This window comes from Phoenix dactylifera, chromosome 6 (genome assembly GCF_051530095.1).
Source record: "Phoenix dactylifera cultivar Ajwa chromosome 6, Ajwa_hap1_PhDact_Kaust_v1.1, whole genome shotgun sequence".
In the NCBI taxonomy this organism is placed as follows: domain Eukaryota; kingdom Viridiplantae; phylum Streptophyta; class Magnoliopsida; order Arecales; family Arecaceae; genus Phoenix; species Phoenix dactylifera.
Genome location: NC_143195.1, coordinates 22952098 through 22969378, shown reverse-complemented (window position 1 = coordinate 22969378; position 17281 = coordinate 22952098). Strand labels below are relative to the sequence as shown.

General features: G+C 37.2%; 1 protein-coding gene across 3 annotated transcripts; it reads left to right on the top strand.

Moving 5' to 3' along the window:
* Positions 1 to 3024: 3024 nt before the first annotated feature.
* LOC103710307 (actin-depolymerizing factor) lies at positions 3025 to 13669 on the top strand. 3 transcript variants are annotated; one of them, XM_089923895.1, is made up of 3 exons: positions 3025 to 3036; positions 11405 to 11670; positions 13488 to 13669. In XM_089923895.1, the coding sequence occupies exons 2-3, from the start codon at positions 11423 to 11425 to the stop codon at positions 13636 to 13638; spliced, it is 399 nt and encodes a 132-aa protein (XP_089780021.1). In that variant the 5' UTR covers positions 3025 to 3036; positions 11405 to 11422; the 3' UTR covers positions 13639 to 13669. The 3 variants fall into 3 exon arrangements, with proteins under 3 accessions (XP_089780021.1, XP_089780022.1, XP_088579516.1); XM_089923896.1 differs by lacking the exon at positions 3025 to 3036 and adding an exon at positions 3952 to 3960; XM_088723390.1 differs by lacking the exon at positions 3025 to 3036 and adding an exon at positions 10399 to 10407.
* The last annotated feature ends 3612 nt before the right edge of the window (positions 13670 to 17281 follow it).

The window sequence follows — 17281 nt, the reverse complement described above, 5'->3', positions numbered from 1 at the left end:
TCTAATACCGTGGTTACTTGATGCTCGGTGGTATTAGGAGCATGCAGACACCCCTCTGCTATTCAATGACAAATTGCGATTGCTAACCTAGAACTGAACTTGGAATGGTAGTAACACTCCTATCTGCTCGGCAACTAAAAATTTTAGCTTCAATTATTTTTGATGATGCATTTCTAAAAATCTATGCCTTGATAATCAGAAATGCGGTCCCATAGGGGGCTGCTAATCACAAATGCCCCTGGTTAGCGGAGGCTAGAGAAAAGCTACCGATCATCATTGACCTTATCATTGGAAAAACAAAGAAAATAAAAGAAAATTGCTGCCTAAATACCAATGCTTCTGAAACCGGACCGACAGCGAACCAGCAAGCTGTCCAGTTCCTAGGTCGACTAGTCCGACCGCTTGGTTGACATCAGTAGACATCATGACATCATAATTATGTTTTATTTTAAAAAATATAAAAAAAGAGAAAAATCAAAAAATATAGAAAAAAATCTCAAAACATAGGGAGAAAAAATAGTTGTTTTTCTTGTTCTACAAGAAGAATGTTTATCCTACTGCAATGAAATGAATGTTGCTCTAAATTAAGACGAGATCAAGAAATTCCTCAAGATTTGCCCAATTTCCAAGTGAAAACAGAGAGAGAGAGAGAAAGAGAGAGGTCCGATCATCACAAGCATATAGGAATCAAGATATTCACCATAAGATGCGTACTATTTTCACATGAATCTAGCCACATTTAAAAAAAAAAAAAGAAAAAGAAATCAAGAAATCTTAAAGCAAACTGATCAAAAGTAGCACTCATTAAACAAAATGCAAAAGAAAGAGTAGCACAAGCAAATACTATTCTGAACGACATGGCTCCTCCTCCATCTCAAAGGCAGAGAGAGATGGATGAATGAATGAATAAAGAGAGGAACGGGGAGGTAGGGAGATTAAAAAGGCTGAGTAATTTGGTCGGAAAGGTGAACAAAAAAATAAAAAAAAGGAACAACAGAACAAAAGAATATTTTTTTTCTCTGTATTTTTTCAGAAAGAAAAAGAAAAAAGAAATCAAGAAAATATTTAGAGGAGAAAGATGGAGGAAGACCATGGACGAAGAAAAGGTAATTAAAGGAGAGGAAATAAATAATCCCAATCCCACTCACTGGCTCCCAAAAGACACTAACAGTAGTAGAGGGGAAAAAACTAGAGCGAATTTGTCATGCAAAGAAAAACTGGAAGAAAACGTTGGATCAGAATGAAAGGAGACGAGATTGGTGTACCTTCGATGATGAGTTTGAGGTGTCGATCTGGCGTCTTCTTCTCCTCCTCTTCTAAGTCAGCCGGGACTGCGGGCGGGGGTCAACGTAGGAATTCGGGTGGTCGGATTGGTGGAGATGGGACTCGGCGGAAGTGGATGGCGATTAGTTGGACCATCTAAGCCTTCGTAGAGGAATTAGGGTCCGATTAGTCAATCACATCGGCCCTAGGGTGAACCAAAAAAAAATGTAGGAATCGGACCGAAGCGGCCAAGGACGGTTGGAGGGAAGGAGGAGGGGCCAATGGCGGTGGAGTGGAAGGAGATATAAAAAAAAGGAAGGAAAGGTTTTAAGCATTGTTACGAGGCCCAAGAACTAATCCCCAAAAAGTTTTCTATGTCACCTATTGTACCATTATACTCGAATCACGTCAATCAAGTTGTGTGAGCAACCATTCTGGGGTCGTGTAGCATTCTAGACTAGTTTTTCTTTTTATTTTTTTTTAGTTTTTTTGAAACTTATTTGCATTCTTATAGGCCTCCAATGATGTGCTTTTAGAATAGCAGTTAGGGATGGAAATGAGTTCGGACCGGCCCGAAGCTCATCGGGCCAAGTTGACTTCGAATCGAGCTACGAGCTAAGTCCAAAAGAGTTTAGACCAGATTTGGACTTAAATATAGAGCTCATTTATTTTTCGCATTGGCTCAGATATTATTGACCTAGCTTGGGGTAGGCCTGGGCCCGAGACCGAACAAGACCCAAAATGGAGCCTGAATTCGGTCCAGACCTAGCCGTTTTAGTTCTTAAATAGTCCCATCCTCAGTGGCTCAGCCCGAGCCTTTTATATTATATGGCTTGATTAACTTATATTTGCTAATATCCCCATTGTTGAAGGCTCAATTGCTCGAACTGCTCAAATGAAGCGAAGTCTCCCATCTCCCCTCCTCCATGGCATTACTAGGGCCTTTTCTCCCATTCTACCTGCTGCCTCTCCCTACTCTTCCTCTTCGCCTTTGGTCCTATGCAAGAGCCTTGCCCTTCGAACTGTGTCGTCGTTGGTTGTCGATCACTATTCTTCAATCAAAGTAGGGCGGATGCCAAACGACCCTCCTCTCGTTGGTTGATGGATCTTCCATTCAACTATTGAGGGTTTTTGGCTTACTCCCTCCCTAGCCTATAACCTTCCTTGGCTTCTCTTGTGTTGAGTTCCTCCAAATCTTTCCATCCGTTGATGTTTCTAGGGTTTCATTCCATCCAAGTAAATCATATTGTGATCTCTCGATTTTATCCTTTCATTGCAGTGAATCCTGTTCTAATATATCTACCTTGCATTATATTAAGTGAAATAGCTTGATTTTTATATGGTTCTTGATGCGCTCTTTAGATCCTCCCCCACCCCTTCTTCTCTTGTAATTTCTTTAGATTAGGATAGTTCGTGCACTGGTTCTTTGAAATGGTTTGTAAGGTTCTCATTATTATTATCATGGAAAGAAAGCCTATGTTTAGAATGAAATGGTTCATTTTGTTAGTCACATTATAAAGGCTAGCTTCAATATCCATCTAAATTTGAGTTATAAAAAAAAAGAAAAGAAAGAAGCATATGCTTGGAGTTATGCAGCAAGATGTTAGAATCCCCTAAGAATGTTGTAGACTTTTTGGATTGCAGAAAGCATGGATAACAAAGTATCAACTAACAAAGTTGGGGTGTAAGAGTATATATCAAAATGAGAAATATGTAACAAATTGTTCAGTTGTATTTTACTTATAATCCTGTATACACATGCTATCTAGAACGGTTAGAATTGACCAAGACATGTGTAGATTAAATCTCACACTGAATATTTAACTTCAGTCATAGAGAACTAGTGAGACTATATCTCGAGTTATAGTCATAGAAAATGAGCCCAGCCAAATAAGATCACAAGCACCACTAGTAAAAACTAGAATGTGTCTCTGAGGGATATATTGGAACAACACACCAATGGATGCTTTATTGAGTTATTGTTAAAATCTAACCTAAAAGCTTAAACAACTAGGTGAATAAGCCTGTGAGTCTATAATCACTGGAACTACAACCACAATTTGCTTTTCTCTCCATTCTTCATTTTTATTCCTTCAAAACTTAAAAACAAAGACAAATCATGGCTATAATGAAATATATGGTACATTACTGCTTAAATTGGGAAAAGAGATGTCTGCTGATGTTGTCTTCTTTATAAACAATTCTTATGGATCATTCTCTTGTTCAACATGTGCCAACTAAGAAGCACACAATTGTACCAATCCAATATGGAACTATCCTTCAACACCATCCCTATCCAATATGGGACTATTCCTCAATACCACCCCTCACATGTAGAGAGAGAGGCAACGTGTGGATTAGTAAGTAGGAGCATGAAGATATTGGCAAGCAAAATGGATTGTGGCTCTAATACCATGTTAAAATCCAATCCAAAAGCTTGATTTAGTAGGTGGATGGGTCGAACCCATGAGTACATAAGCACCACTAGAATCCTTCACCTATCCAATATCGGACTATTCCTCAACAATTATAAAGGATGGTATATTACAAAGAACCACAATCCTCCCAAAGTCCAATTAAAACATAAGTAGTTATGGTGCTATAGGTCATAAAAAATCAATTGATATGGAAGAGATTTGATTTACATATAATAACATAAAGACCTAATTAGGACCCTCACCTGCTACACTGCAAGTTGTCATCTCACAAATCGCTCAAAATATTCCATATTATTGTGTATCTAAAAAGCTATAAAATGAATGTATTCTTTCTTGTAATAAGGCTTAATAGACAAACTATCTATTGTATCCACCAAATGCCATGTTGTTTACACTCTTTTATAGCTCACATCCAACTCATATAGCCTTCCAAAACTTCACAAGACAAGAAAGCTTGAAGACTAGCATTTTATAAATACACATTGATCAATGGATACCTGGTGGCTATATGATGTCGCCCCCTCCTCCCTCCCATATGTCACATTATCTTTTTGGATTTTATTAAACACCTTGATATACCATTAGAGGTCATCTCTCCTCATTTGAGCTGGATTGATATAGAACCCTATGTGTTAAATTGTAGCTAAAATTACTGACAAAACAACACATTAGCAACACCAAAAATGATCAAATTACCAATGGTCATTTGACAATGGATCTTTCAAAATGACTCAGTTCACACACATGACAGTCATTCACACATGTAGGAAGATTTCCAAAGTGGTAACTCCATTTCCACATGTGAATTGTGCGATAGAGAGTTGGGTTTGAGCTAAGGTTGAATTACCAGGAGGCCATAATGATGTAATTAGGTTGTTATGGGAATGCTTAGAAGAGAGATGGGTCATTAGGCTTTTTGAGTCTATGAGGGTATGATGGGTTTGGGATGTGTTTTTGATGGGCCTTAACACTGCTTGTTTTTAGAGGCTAATTACGCATGCTTGAATGAGAAGCATGGAGTGCTGCCGACCTAATTTGTAAAGTATCAAACAAATGCCTGCAAAAGTGGGCTTTGGTGAAGCAAGCCTATTAGGCTTAATATGCGCTTGCTTCCAAAGCAAACAAAAAGTTTTGGATGGATCAGTAGAAAAGCATATAGGTTGAAGTGGTCCATTGCCCTAACAATCTCTCTCTCTCTCTTATTAAATTTTCTAAGTTGGTAAAATTGATTCCAAACTATTTGCGAGGAAGCAAGTCAGCAAGCCTGTAGCCTTGCTATGGGCATGCTAGGAAGCTTGTTTCACAAGTCTCGGATCTAGAATGGATGCATGGGTGTGCCATCAATGTTGAGCTAGCCAAAAATAGGATAATCATAAGATCATAATGAGAGCTGCATAAATTTAGATGCCTTGACTTTCAAGAATTTTGCTAGCATCACACCACCTACTTCCGAAGAAAATAGATAAAGTTAGATAGGACATAGCCGAGGCTATGATAGAAGAGATCTACTATTGCTATTATACCTAAGAGTAAAGTAGAATACTATTGGTAAACTACGAACAAGCTAAAGTAAAAGTAAGGCAAAGATAGTTAAAGATAAATAGGATTCATTGATGTGTCCAACGATGTTTTCCTTTTAGCATTATAATATGATATTTATAAATGACCTTTATTAACTACTGTGATACTTTTTCTTACCATTGCATGCCATATAAGCCATTATTGCCAAGAGTAGTAGGTAATACTACCACTCCACTCACATCCGAGTTAGTGGTAAGATGAGTACCATTAATTAGTTCTTCCACTTATCCTGGTTATTGTACTACATGACCTACTATCCTTATGCATGGTAGGTAATGCCCCCATTCTTCTCACTTCTTAAGTAGTCTGACTACTCCCAAATAATGCATATGGAAACCACTATCCTCAGACTCCACTCCACTAAAGTTCTCATCCAAGGTCGATAGCTTTCATTTTCTTCTATCTACACTATAATCATTCAACCTACACCTTTGGTGTTTCAATCTATACTTTTGATCTGCACAACCCACTTGATTATCTACTACTTGGCCTACTCTAGAGGGCCTTCCAAGGCTTATTATTTGATCAACCTTTGGAATACCATTATTGTTTTGGATGTGGTGTAAACAATGCCTCCCACATCCCATCAGTCGATGGTTAGGAGGAGGTAATGGGATGCATCTGATAGTACATCCATCTATCTCTTTGATATCATTCAACTTGGCCGATTTGGGAAAAAAAAAGCCGATAGAGATCTTTCAAACTTGAGCAATTAGTAGAAATCATGAAACTTTAATAGAGGTAAGACCCATCGTCGTATTTTTCCACCAGCATAGAGACTTGATATATATATATATATATCAATCCAGGTAGCCTTGGAGATCTCCATTGAGAAAGTTGCCTTCCAACATGGAAATTCACCATGCATGGCTACTGATGAAGAGTAGGTGAGGGTACCCCTTAGGGTGGTTATTCTCCAGCCCTTGAAATAGAGGCAAGTTTTGTTGTTGGCTAGTTGAATTGTTGCTCACCATCTGTTGCCTCTAAGAGACAATAGTCCCTAATAATAGGGATTTGTCAGCATAATTCAACTAGCATTTCTTTTAACATCCATCGTGGACTAAGATGGTCGAAGTGTCCCTTGGGCTCTATTGTTAGCCTCATGCTGAATAGAACATGTGCAATCGCACATTCTGACTAACTCTTTCATCTAGCATTCTCTTAAGTAATCTCTCTTTCACCTCGATATTTAGGCCCCAAGGATTTTCCAAGATAAAATTTTCAACCACATCTTTCTAGTAAGCCAAAGCCCAAAAGTCAAGTTTTCTAAGAATCCTGATGCTTTTGTATTATAAAAAATGATGAGCCGTTATGTCCTTTTCAAAGGCATGGTCGGTTGGGTTTGTTGCATTATGCATCAAGTCATTCTACAACACATGGTACTCGATTTCAATAATCAAAATAAGCCTCTTGACTTGTTCCGCCATCACAACTGACGATGAAACATGTCGCTCCAGTAGTAGCCTTAGTGCCATGGCCACTTTGTTTATAGCTACTTTGTTGATTTTTTTGTGTAGTGATATGACAATGCTAACTATCCTATTAGGCATACCAAATAAAACTTATTCGTGAAGAAGCAAGCTGACAAGCTTGCAGCCTAGATATAGGCATGCCAGAAAGATTGTTTCACAAGTCTTATGGCAAGGGTAGGTGTGTATGCCTGCCACTGATGTTGGATTAGCCAAAAAAAAGATGATTATAGAGAGATAGTAAGAGTAGTATGGGTCCAAGTGCCTTGACCTTTAAGAACTTTAACTGCGGTCACATTGCCTACTTCAAAAAAAGATAGATGGGGTTGGGTGGGGTATAGCTGAGGCTATGATAGAAGAGACATACTATTATCACTACTTCTAAAGATAAAGTAGAGTCCAATTAGTAAACTATAAGCATGATAAAGTGAAGGTAATGCAAAGATAATTAAGGATAAACTAGGTTCATTGATGTATCCAAGGGTGTTTTTCCTTTAGCATTATAATATGACATTTATAAGTGACCCTCATTAACTATCTTGAGGCTCGTCCTTGGCCATGGCATGCTAAATAGGCCACTATTGTCAAGAGTGGCAAGTAGTGCTACCACTCCACTCACATCCTAGGTAGTAGTAAGATAAGGATCATCAACTAGTTCTGCCACTTGTTCTTGTTGATATACCACATGGCCCACTATTCCTATGCATGGTAGGTAGTGTAACCACTCTTCTCACATCTTGACCGGTTTGACTACTCCTCTCACATCATGGATATGGCAACCATCAACCTTGGACTATGCTCCACTAAAGTCCTCATCCTAGGTTAATAGTTCTCTTTCTCTTCAGTCTATATTACATTATTTGGCCTATACCCTTAATGTTTTAGCTTATATCATTGGTCTATACAACCTACTTGAAGACCTACTACTTGCTCTATGCCAGTGGATCTTCCAAGGCATTATTTGATTGGCCTTTGGAATACTATTGTCAAGCTAGATGTGGTATAAGCACAACCATTCATCACTCCATTAAAATGTCAGATTATGCTAAAAGTTAAATTGATGTTAGACTGTATCTACTTCTCTTTGCACTCCTCCTTTATTTATCCCTTCAACTATCCTTTGGACCAAAAACACCAAAATGGCTCCACTAAGCCTACATGAATGACCACAAGGTTTAGACCAAAAGTACTCCTTTATACAATAGTAGCAAGATCACCAAATTAGTATCGAGTGTTATACCAGCCAAGTACCACACCAACCCATGGTATACTGGAGGCTATCCCACGCATAATCTCGTGGAGGCTATCCCACACATAAGCTCGTGGAGGCTATCCCAATGTGTTAGCCCATGATACTGTAAAGATTTCATGCATAAACCTGTAGAGGTTATCTCATGCATAACCTCGTGGAGGCTATCCCCATGTGTCAACCTATTGTGCTATAAAGATTTCACGCTTAAACCCATGGAGGCTATCCGATGATGAGCTTAGTCCAAACCATACCTTGTTTGTTTAATTTACATATGGCTCTTGTCAAATCAGTTACCATTATATAACGATTTTTTTTCAAATTCAAAGTATCTTTGTTCACATAATTATGTTCTCAATAGCTAATATGTATGATAACCATACGAATATATTTGTACTGAAAGTTATTTACAACATACCATCATAGGCTAAACCAAATTTATCTATGCAAATCTCATGAAGTAAATCCAGCAATACAAACCAATGAACATATATATATATATAATGACCGAGTATAGAGATTCTTACCTCTACCGAATACTGACTAAACACAATGATTATTGACCCACTTCACGGTCTACGAGCTAGGGTGCAGAATACCCTAATCAGAACTGTCTTGCATATATGACTCCTCCTCTACAGAATTAAATTCGATTATCAAAATAAAATTAAACAGTGGACTGTAACTTAGACCACCTATCGACGTCCACTAGGGTCCATTACCTGATCCTCCAAGTCCTAGTTACCACCTACCCATGTCAAATAGAGAGAGACACCAATATAGAGAAAAAGAGGAAGAAGGAAGAGAGAGAAATAGAGAGGAGAGAGAAAGAGAGGGAAGAAGAGAGAGAAACTCTCTCTTCTCTCTTCACGAATGGGGAAGCTCGACTTCCCTCTTCTTCCCTCTTCTAGATCGCTCCTTCTCTCTCCTCTCTCTTCACGAATGGGGAAGCTCGACTTCTCCTTCTCCTTTCTCTTTCCCCGCAAGTCCAATAGGGTGGCAGCCATGGTGGCCTGGCCCCTACTCGACGACAGTCATGGGGGCCGCAGCCCTGGCTAAACTAGCGGCCGGCAGCAGTAAAACTTAAAAGAAGAAGCCAAAATAGGGCACCCCTATTTCACATCAAATCTCGACGATTTGCTAGTATAAAAATAAGGTAAATCATTACTAAAAGACCGGAAGAAATAAGGAAAGAGAGAAGTCGAAAATCATACCTCGGTCTAGCGAAGTTCCGATAACGTTTCTGGCGAGGAATCGAGGAAGGAAACTCAGGAATAAAACTCGGAATCGATGGCTATTCTTAACAATTCTGGTGGTGGAAATCAAAGGAGGGGGAGGGAATCCTTAAATAGACAAAAATCCTTATTTGTGTTGCCTTGAAACTTTGGATTTTCCGGCGTGAACGGACCGAGATCGAGGCGGAAGAAGACTCCCAGCCGGAGTCTTCCTCCTCATTCCCTCATGCGCCGCGCACGTGAGGCGTTGTGGGCCTAGCTACTTCGGGCTGGCGGACAAGCCAATGGACCACCATCACAGTTATAATTGAAAAATTTCAACAAGCAAGAGATATCATGAGAATTACAAATTTGGGTTGGGGGGGGGGGGTTAGAAATTAATTTGTAATTCTAGAATTTAAGAGTCGTATAATTCTAATATTTAATATTTTGGAAAGCCAGTGACATCTTAAGTAAACAAAGAGTTATGTAGAGATCAAAATGTCACTTTTGCATTCATAAGTGGTAGCCTAGGAGTCGCTTTTTATATCTATAAAAAGGTGGGCTAGAGTCTCAGCATGGACAAGCCATTGGGAGCCTCTTGTTCCACTCTAGTATGCATGAATAAAAATCCTCCGTGCTTCTCACTAAAAAATTCTCCTTATTTTATTTTTGTACCAAACAGAAACAGCAGGCACCATCTCGCTCCAGCGCTTGGCAACTCAAAACAGTCTCCAGGCAACGGATTTTCATTCAATGAGTTGAGAGCTACACTTCAAGGATGTGGTTTCGCCCCGTGCATGGTGCGTGGCTCCCTGAAGTTACCTACGGGACCCAGACCTCTAATTCGACTTCGTTTGGAACCCGCATCATTTATCCTTTTGAACTAACTCTAAATATGATAAACTAAAATGGGGGAGTACCGTTCTCCTTCATTCCTTTCGGGAAAAAAAAATGTTAATAACGGCTTTGAGTAGCCGTTATCATGGGATAGCTCTGGCTTCAGGAAACTCTCTCAACAGAGGATACGTTTGTTTCGGAATAACAAATACGTGCCGCATCCACATACGCAATGGAGTCATTACATGTCATTTGGCCAGCTCAAAAAGAGTGGCCCTCGTTCAAAAGGTGAGGATAGATATGGTGATGACCACCCCTAATTAGAGAGACTCGAAGAGTGGCTTAGAAGTTGGGTGGCTTTCAGGTAGTACATGTATTTTGGGAGGCGAACAGGACAGCAGACTGAGTCGCCTCCTTCAGAAAGTTTCTTTGGACATCTATAGGAGAGATTCCTTTCTCTTTGTACTTTTTATTTTCTCGTGATGTGATAGAATGTACTCACTTTAGAGCTATATAATTTGTCATTTGAAAAAAAAAAAAAAAAAAAAAAGAAGAAGAAGAAGAAGAAGAGAGAGAGTGGCCTTGCGTGCACATGTTCTTTGATGGGCTGCTTAGATGGGTAGAAAGGACATGGTGATGGTTTCCGAACTCGTATATCCATTCTAACTTCCCATGTACGAGGGCTCGGTCAAAGAGCCAAGAATGTATTGAACCAGGCTGTTCCCAGACGTGGCACCAAGCAAGTGCTTTGAGGACGTTACGCTGCTGCCGGCTCTCCATTCCCCCACTTTTTCCTCCTCCCCTCAAAGCCATTCCCTAAGAATATTCACCCAACCATCTTCCCAGTACTCCCTTTCCTTAATTCCCTCCCCTTCTTCCTTCCTTTCCCTCTCTCTCTCTCTCTTCCTCATTTCCCAGGGATTGGCCAATCCCTCGTCAGAAAGAAACCATGGTAACTCTCTCCCTCTCATGAATTTGATGGCTTCATATTAATTAAAACTTTTGGTCTTAATTCATTAGTCACATAAGGTTAGCAATATTTCTAAATTTGCTTCTCCAATACCCAACATGTTGCCATAATCATTAATTCTTAGAAGATACAATCTTGACTATGAAGCATTGGCAAAGTAGTATCCAGGTAACAAACCTCAGACAGTTGAAATAAAACTTGTTGCTTAATTATTTTTTTTTAATTTCTAATTTTGATCCAATTGCTTTGATGATACTTATTGCTATAAAAAAGTTTTTCTGAAAGGAAAAAGGATATTTATTATTATTCAAATGAAATTACAAGCTTTATATATATTCTTTTGGGGGTGATAATTGATCGTTTTCATATATTTTGCAAAGGCAAATTCTGCATCTGGAATGGCAGTGAATGATGAGTGTAAGCTCAAGTTTTTGGAGCTGAAGACAAAGAGGAACTTCCGTTTCATCATCTTCAAGATTGACGAGAAGATACAGCAGGTCTCTGTGGAGAAGCTTGGCCAGCCTGATGAAAGCTATGATGATTTCACCGCAAGCTTGCCTGCTGATGAGTGCCGCTATGCGGTGTTTGATTTTGATTTTGTCACTGATGAGAATTGCCAGAAGAGCAAGATCTTCTTCATTTCTTGGTAACGGATGCACCAACCAACATTTTGAAATCCATACATGAATTATTATGATGCTCATCTATTAGCCTTCTATGGAAAATCGATACTCTTTCTTGATTATTATTATTTTTTTTTTTTGATGTAAAATCGGTACTCATCGATTACCCATATCCATGGTTTTCTTCATTCTTCTTTCATAGAAGCAATTGAAGCTGCTTTAGTTGTCTCACTAGTGATATGAATAATACACGATCCAAATACTGCATTTATAGAAAATCCTTAAAAATCATCAGTGGGAAAAGGATTTCTTCTTGTCAGACCTTAAATCACTTTAAGAACGAGCCAAACCTTTGTGATGTCAGAAAGTATTTTATAGGGCTCCTTTATTCAGTCAACATGTCATGCCAAAATAAGAGATTCTTGGTTGCTAATGGGATATCTGAACTATGAAAACAAGTGGTGATCAAAAATTGAAGGTTTTTGGAATTTGCTTCTTGGAGAAGATCTGTTATGGCATTTTCATCATAATTTTAATATTTGTGTGGACTTCAAGGTATTGATTCATAAAGCTAGCTAATCGTTCATTTCTTTGAAGAAGAAGCAGTAGTGCGGTGGCAAGGTGAAACTCTTGATCAAGTGTAGTATAAGAGCATTCACGGGCTGGGGATGTTTCTGAAAGACAAGGAAGATGAGATCTCTTTTTGGTAGAAGATGAAGAAGAAAGTAATCGACCATCTTTCTCCCTTAAATTTCTGTTGAGACTTGCTCCTAAAGTTGCAATCTCTTTGATGAGGACAGAAAGCTACAAGCAATTGACCATATGACATATGAATGTAAATAAGCATCTAGTTTCATTGGAAGCCAAAGGTTCTTGTCACTATATATAAGATTGTTGAGGTTCAAATCAGAGATTAATTTAAGTGGGTAACTGAAAATAATAGGAGAACTAATCACCTGGTTCTTTAGTTCACTGCCATTTTATGTTTAGTCCTTACACACTTAGCATTTACAAATAAGCCAAATGACTGAGGCAGGACATCAGTCACACTAAATTTTGTTCAAAGGGATGACTACCTTTCCTCCTAACCAATTCCTCTGATGGAATGTGAGAAAGCAAGCAAGTCTATACCTTTTCTGATGTAGCAAGCGCAATTTTTCCTCAATCACTTATATGTTTGTAAGATTGCTCATAACTTGGTTGACCTGTATTAGCCAACCACACAAGGAAGAATATTTAATAATCGAGGAAGCAAATTTGGGTGAAACATGGGGAAACGCTAGAGTATTATAGGTATGAAGTTCATAGGAAACTGCAATTGCTTTCACAAGTTGATCCTTTTATTATTTCTTTCTTGTAATTGTAAGTGTTCCCAGCACCGTCATTTGTTGATCATGATTTTGTTGGACTGGATAGCATCATTCTCCCAATTTAACTCTTGATTCAGAACTTGAAAGATGTATGTTTATTTTGAAGAGAATTTGTTCTTGGCAAGCAGTTCTGTTCATGCTCTTCTTATCAGGGAAGAAAAGGTCTTCTCAAAAGCAAAAAGAAGAAAATCTCACCAATAAGTGATAAGAGTAGACTTTAGTAAACTAAACATGTTAATATTCTATCTACGATGTAATGCCGTTATCTGAATTTAAAAAGTAATCTACAATAAAAAGTTAATTTGATGCCAATTATTTCATCTAGATATACTGTAACAAATGCAAAATAATCTGCAAGGAGTGTCCGCAGAATACAACCATGATATGTGAATGATGCATACAAAGAAACTAATCTGTAAAATCTCCTGCCCAATATGTGGGCAAAATTTTACTGTTTTCTTTGTTCGCAGGTCTCCTGATACATCGAGGGTAAGGAGTAAGATGCTATATGCTAGCTCCAAGGACAGATTCAAGAGAGAACTTGATGGCATCCAAGTTGAACTACAAGCAACGGATCCAAGTGAGATGAGCCTCGATATTGTCAAAGGGCGAGCTTTCTGAAGAGCTGATTGTTTACCCTCTTTAGCTCTGGGCCAGAAGTTTCACTAAAATGAGTTACCGGTCTTTATATTCGATGATCTTTACGTGATTAATTCTTCAAACCATGCCAAAAATGTTATAATGTGTATTCCATTTTCTCATTTAAGTTTCTAAGAATTTCAAATGTGACTTGATTGTGACTAAAGGCATTATTTAATGTAAAATAGATATTCAGATTAAGCAATTGTTGTTTTCTTCTTTCATGAGTATACTATGCTTTATCAGTTTGAGCTTTGTGTTTTCCTTTGCCGAGAATCATTTGTAAAGAATAATAAATTTGAGCAATAACAATTTAGTCAGCTATTTTTCATATTTTCTTCTGTACTGAGCTTGGAGTTGGACAATGCCGCTATTAGTTTATCATATAACCATAGGCATACAGTTAAACCTCAGAACCCATGCCACCCATGAGATAATTATTACAAAGTATTTTCCATGAGTAATTCAATACGAGCACAAAGAATAAGATCATGATTGATTTTTGGCTTGATAGGATGTTAGACAAGTTGACTTTCATTCCCTCGAACAGGTGCCATCAGGATTGCCTGTCGCTTCCAATGCCAACAACAAAAAGGACGGAAGACTAAACAAGTCAACAACCATATCTGACCCACATTACTGAAGAACGAATATACAGTATCTCCCCCAAACCTCCTCTTGAATACGTTTTATAGACAATAAGAAATTCTCTAACTTCTTTGGTCATTAAAACCTCAGAAAATAGGTATTACACTCTAAACCTAGAGCATAATAAATGCCGCATACTTATAGAGTGGACCATACAAGCAAGCAAGGCTACTGATCAAATTATAATAATTTTAAAAATAATAATAATAATTTTTTAATTCTCAAAAATTAATTTAATCAAGATCCAATCAAATCATTCTCATAAACAAATATCCCAAAAAAACAAGAGTCATATTGTTCTAACAAATTATAGAAAACTAAATGACACTAAACTAAATCAAAGTAACGGGTCCAAATAATCATGAATATCGTCAGAAGATCTAGCGCACTCCCACATATCCCAAGCAATTCATGACTCAAGATCTGAAAAATAGAAAAAAAAAAAGATTAATAAGCTATACCGGCCCAATAAGTAATAAAACACTTTAAAGTGGAGTCTAAGCATGCAAGTAGATGGTGAATCAAATCTAATTTATAACATATAATTGACCGGACATATTAAACTTCAGAGAATAATATTCTTTTTACTGTTTAAGAGTTTCAAAAACTAATACTAAACCCATCATCAGACTATGGCTCTGTAACCCAATGGCATGTATCGATATAATAGATACAAGGTGCACAAAGTGCCTAGATAACAAATAGCACTATTTTAATTGGTGGCTTGATGCCAAAACTAGTTTCTCGGATTACAAGTCGACATGACTAATGTATAATCTCTATTGACGGGGTCAGATCATAGTCATGCTGAGAATATGTGTATAAAAAATAAATTTCATAAATAACCTAGTCAAATTTTCCAAAATCTATCTTACAAAAATATCAAAATACATAATATATTTTCAAATAATTATGACAGTAATAATAGCATAGTTGATCTGCTAAGTCAAATATAAAATAGAAATCATAACCAAATTTAATAAACTAATTAATTTTTTTTAAAGTTATTAGAAAACACACTTCGAAGCGTTAAGTTACTTATCTTTTCTCGCTTCAAATTTCTACTTCAATCCAGTAGATCAGATACACTTGTTCAAGATCATTGAAATTTAATAAATTTTATAGTCAATGTCTTAGAAGCCCAACGGATAAGAAACTTTGGAGAACCTAAACAGGTCAAGAAACCTAATTTGGCAGTTATATCAAAAAAAAAGAAAAACTATAACAAACACATATATTTAGAAATTAATTCATACATAATTAGTCCTAATGAATAAAAAAAATATGACAGATTTTATATATAGTCATTTACTTATACATTAACCTATTTTAATGTATAACATGGGGTTGGTTAGACCATAATGAATTCACCAAACTATATAAAAATAATTACAAAACTTACAACATATATCAAAAGCCTCATGCAACGACTACTCTACCTTGACAATTATTTGCAATTTCAAAGGACTACACTCCAGGGATCATGTAATTCCATTTTCTAAACGAAATAGTAATGACATAACTTATTCAACAAATGGAACTATTGTTTCTTGTGATGCAGGTCTCATGATACATCAAAGGTGAGTAAGATGGTATATGCCAGTTCAAAGGATAGATTCAGAAGAGAGCTTGATGGCATACAAGGGGAGTTGCAAACAACCAATCCAAGTGAGATGAGCATGGACATTGTAAAAGGGCGAGCTATATAAAGAAGGAACATGCCTTTTACTCTATTCTAAACACTCAGCCTTCTTTTCACCCAAGCGGTCATGGTGGCATTTATCTCTTAAAAATGGACTACGTTGAACTTTACCCTTGATGACCCTTGTGTGAGTAGAGCATCAACATCAACATCAACATCAACAATGTTATAATATCCATTTCTTTTACTTATAAATAATTTTAAAGATCATAAATCTTGTTGCCCTTAAATGATTATTTCTAAATATGCAAGAAAAATTTAAAACATTTATTAGTTTCTCTATGTTGACCCTAAAGGGTTGATTTTGATGATACAAAATAAATGAGTAAAAAAATAACTAATCTATTGCTTTAAGTTTAATTGATTGATTTCAGAAAACAAAAAAAGAAAGCCATCGGTTACTCCCAAATGAAGATTATCTATCTGAAGCTCCACATCAAGAAGCATAACTCTAAAAAGACCATAAAAATAATCCTTAGAAGCTCACATATGACTCTAAGAAGGATAACTCTAAATATGACTTTCCTTCGTTTCATCCTAAGGTACCTCAAGAGTCGACCCTAAGCTTGCAACGAGTAAACCCTGGCACACTGTCACTGACTAATATGCCTTCATGGGCCAACTCTAGAATAGACTTGGAAGATAGACAGAAAGTCATAAAATTTAACATACTCATGAGCAGACCCATGAAGTACACAAGCTGACTCTAATCAAATAAAAGTCGAGCCTAGAAAATAATGAGTCGACCCCTAAATGGCTATAGAAGAAAGATAGAGAGTAATAAAAGTTAGTTTGTTGAAGAGTCAACCCCTAAAAAATAATGAGTCGACTCCAGAACTGAGAAAGCTGACTCCATAATATATATAGAAGAAAGACAGAGAGTAGTAAAAGCAAAAGCAAGCTCGAACTGACTCTTGAAGATCATGAGTCGACTCCCAAAAATTACAAGACGACTCCTAAAGATCATAAGTTGACCCTTGAAGATGTCGAGTCGACGCCTCTACATCTAACAACAGAAATGACTAGTTTTGTTATGAGTCAAAATGGTTGTTTTTCATCTCATAATGGCTCTTTTACCTATCTAACAGCTAGGAGTATGTTCTAACATCTTCCAAAGGGTATAAATGTATGAGAACACTAAAGGATAATGAGAGCTCAAGTAGTACAAAGAAAAATTCAGTAGAGTAAGAAAAAAAAGAAAAAGAAGAGAGATTCAAACAGAAAATCATTTAAGACTATTCATAATGAGCTGAACGATCACATCTTCTAAGTGAA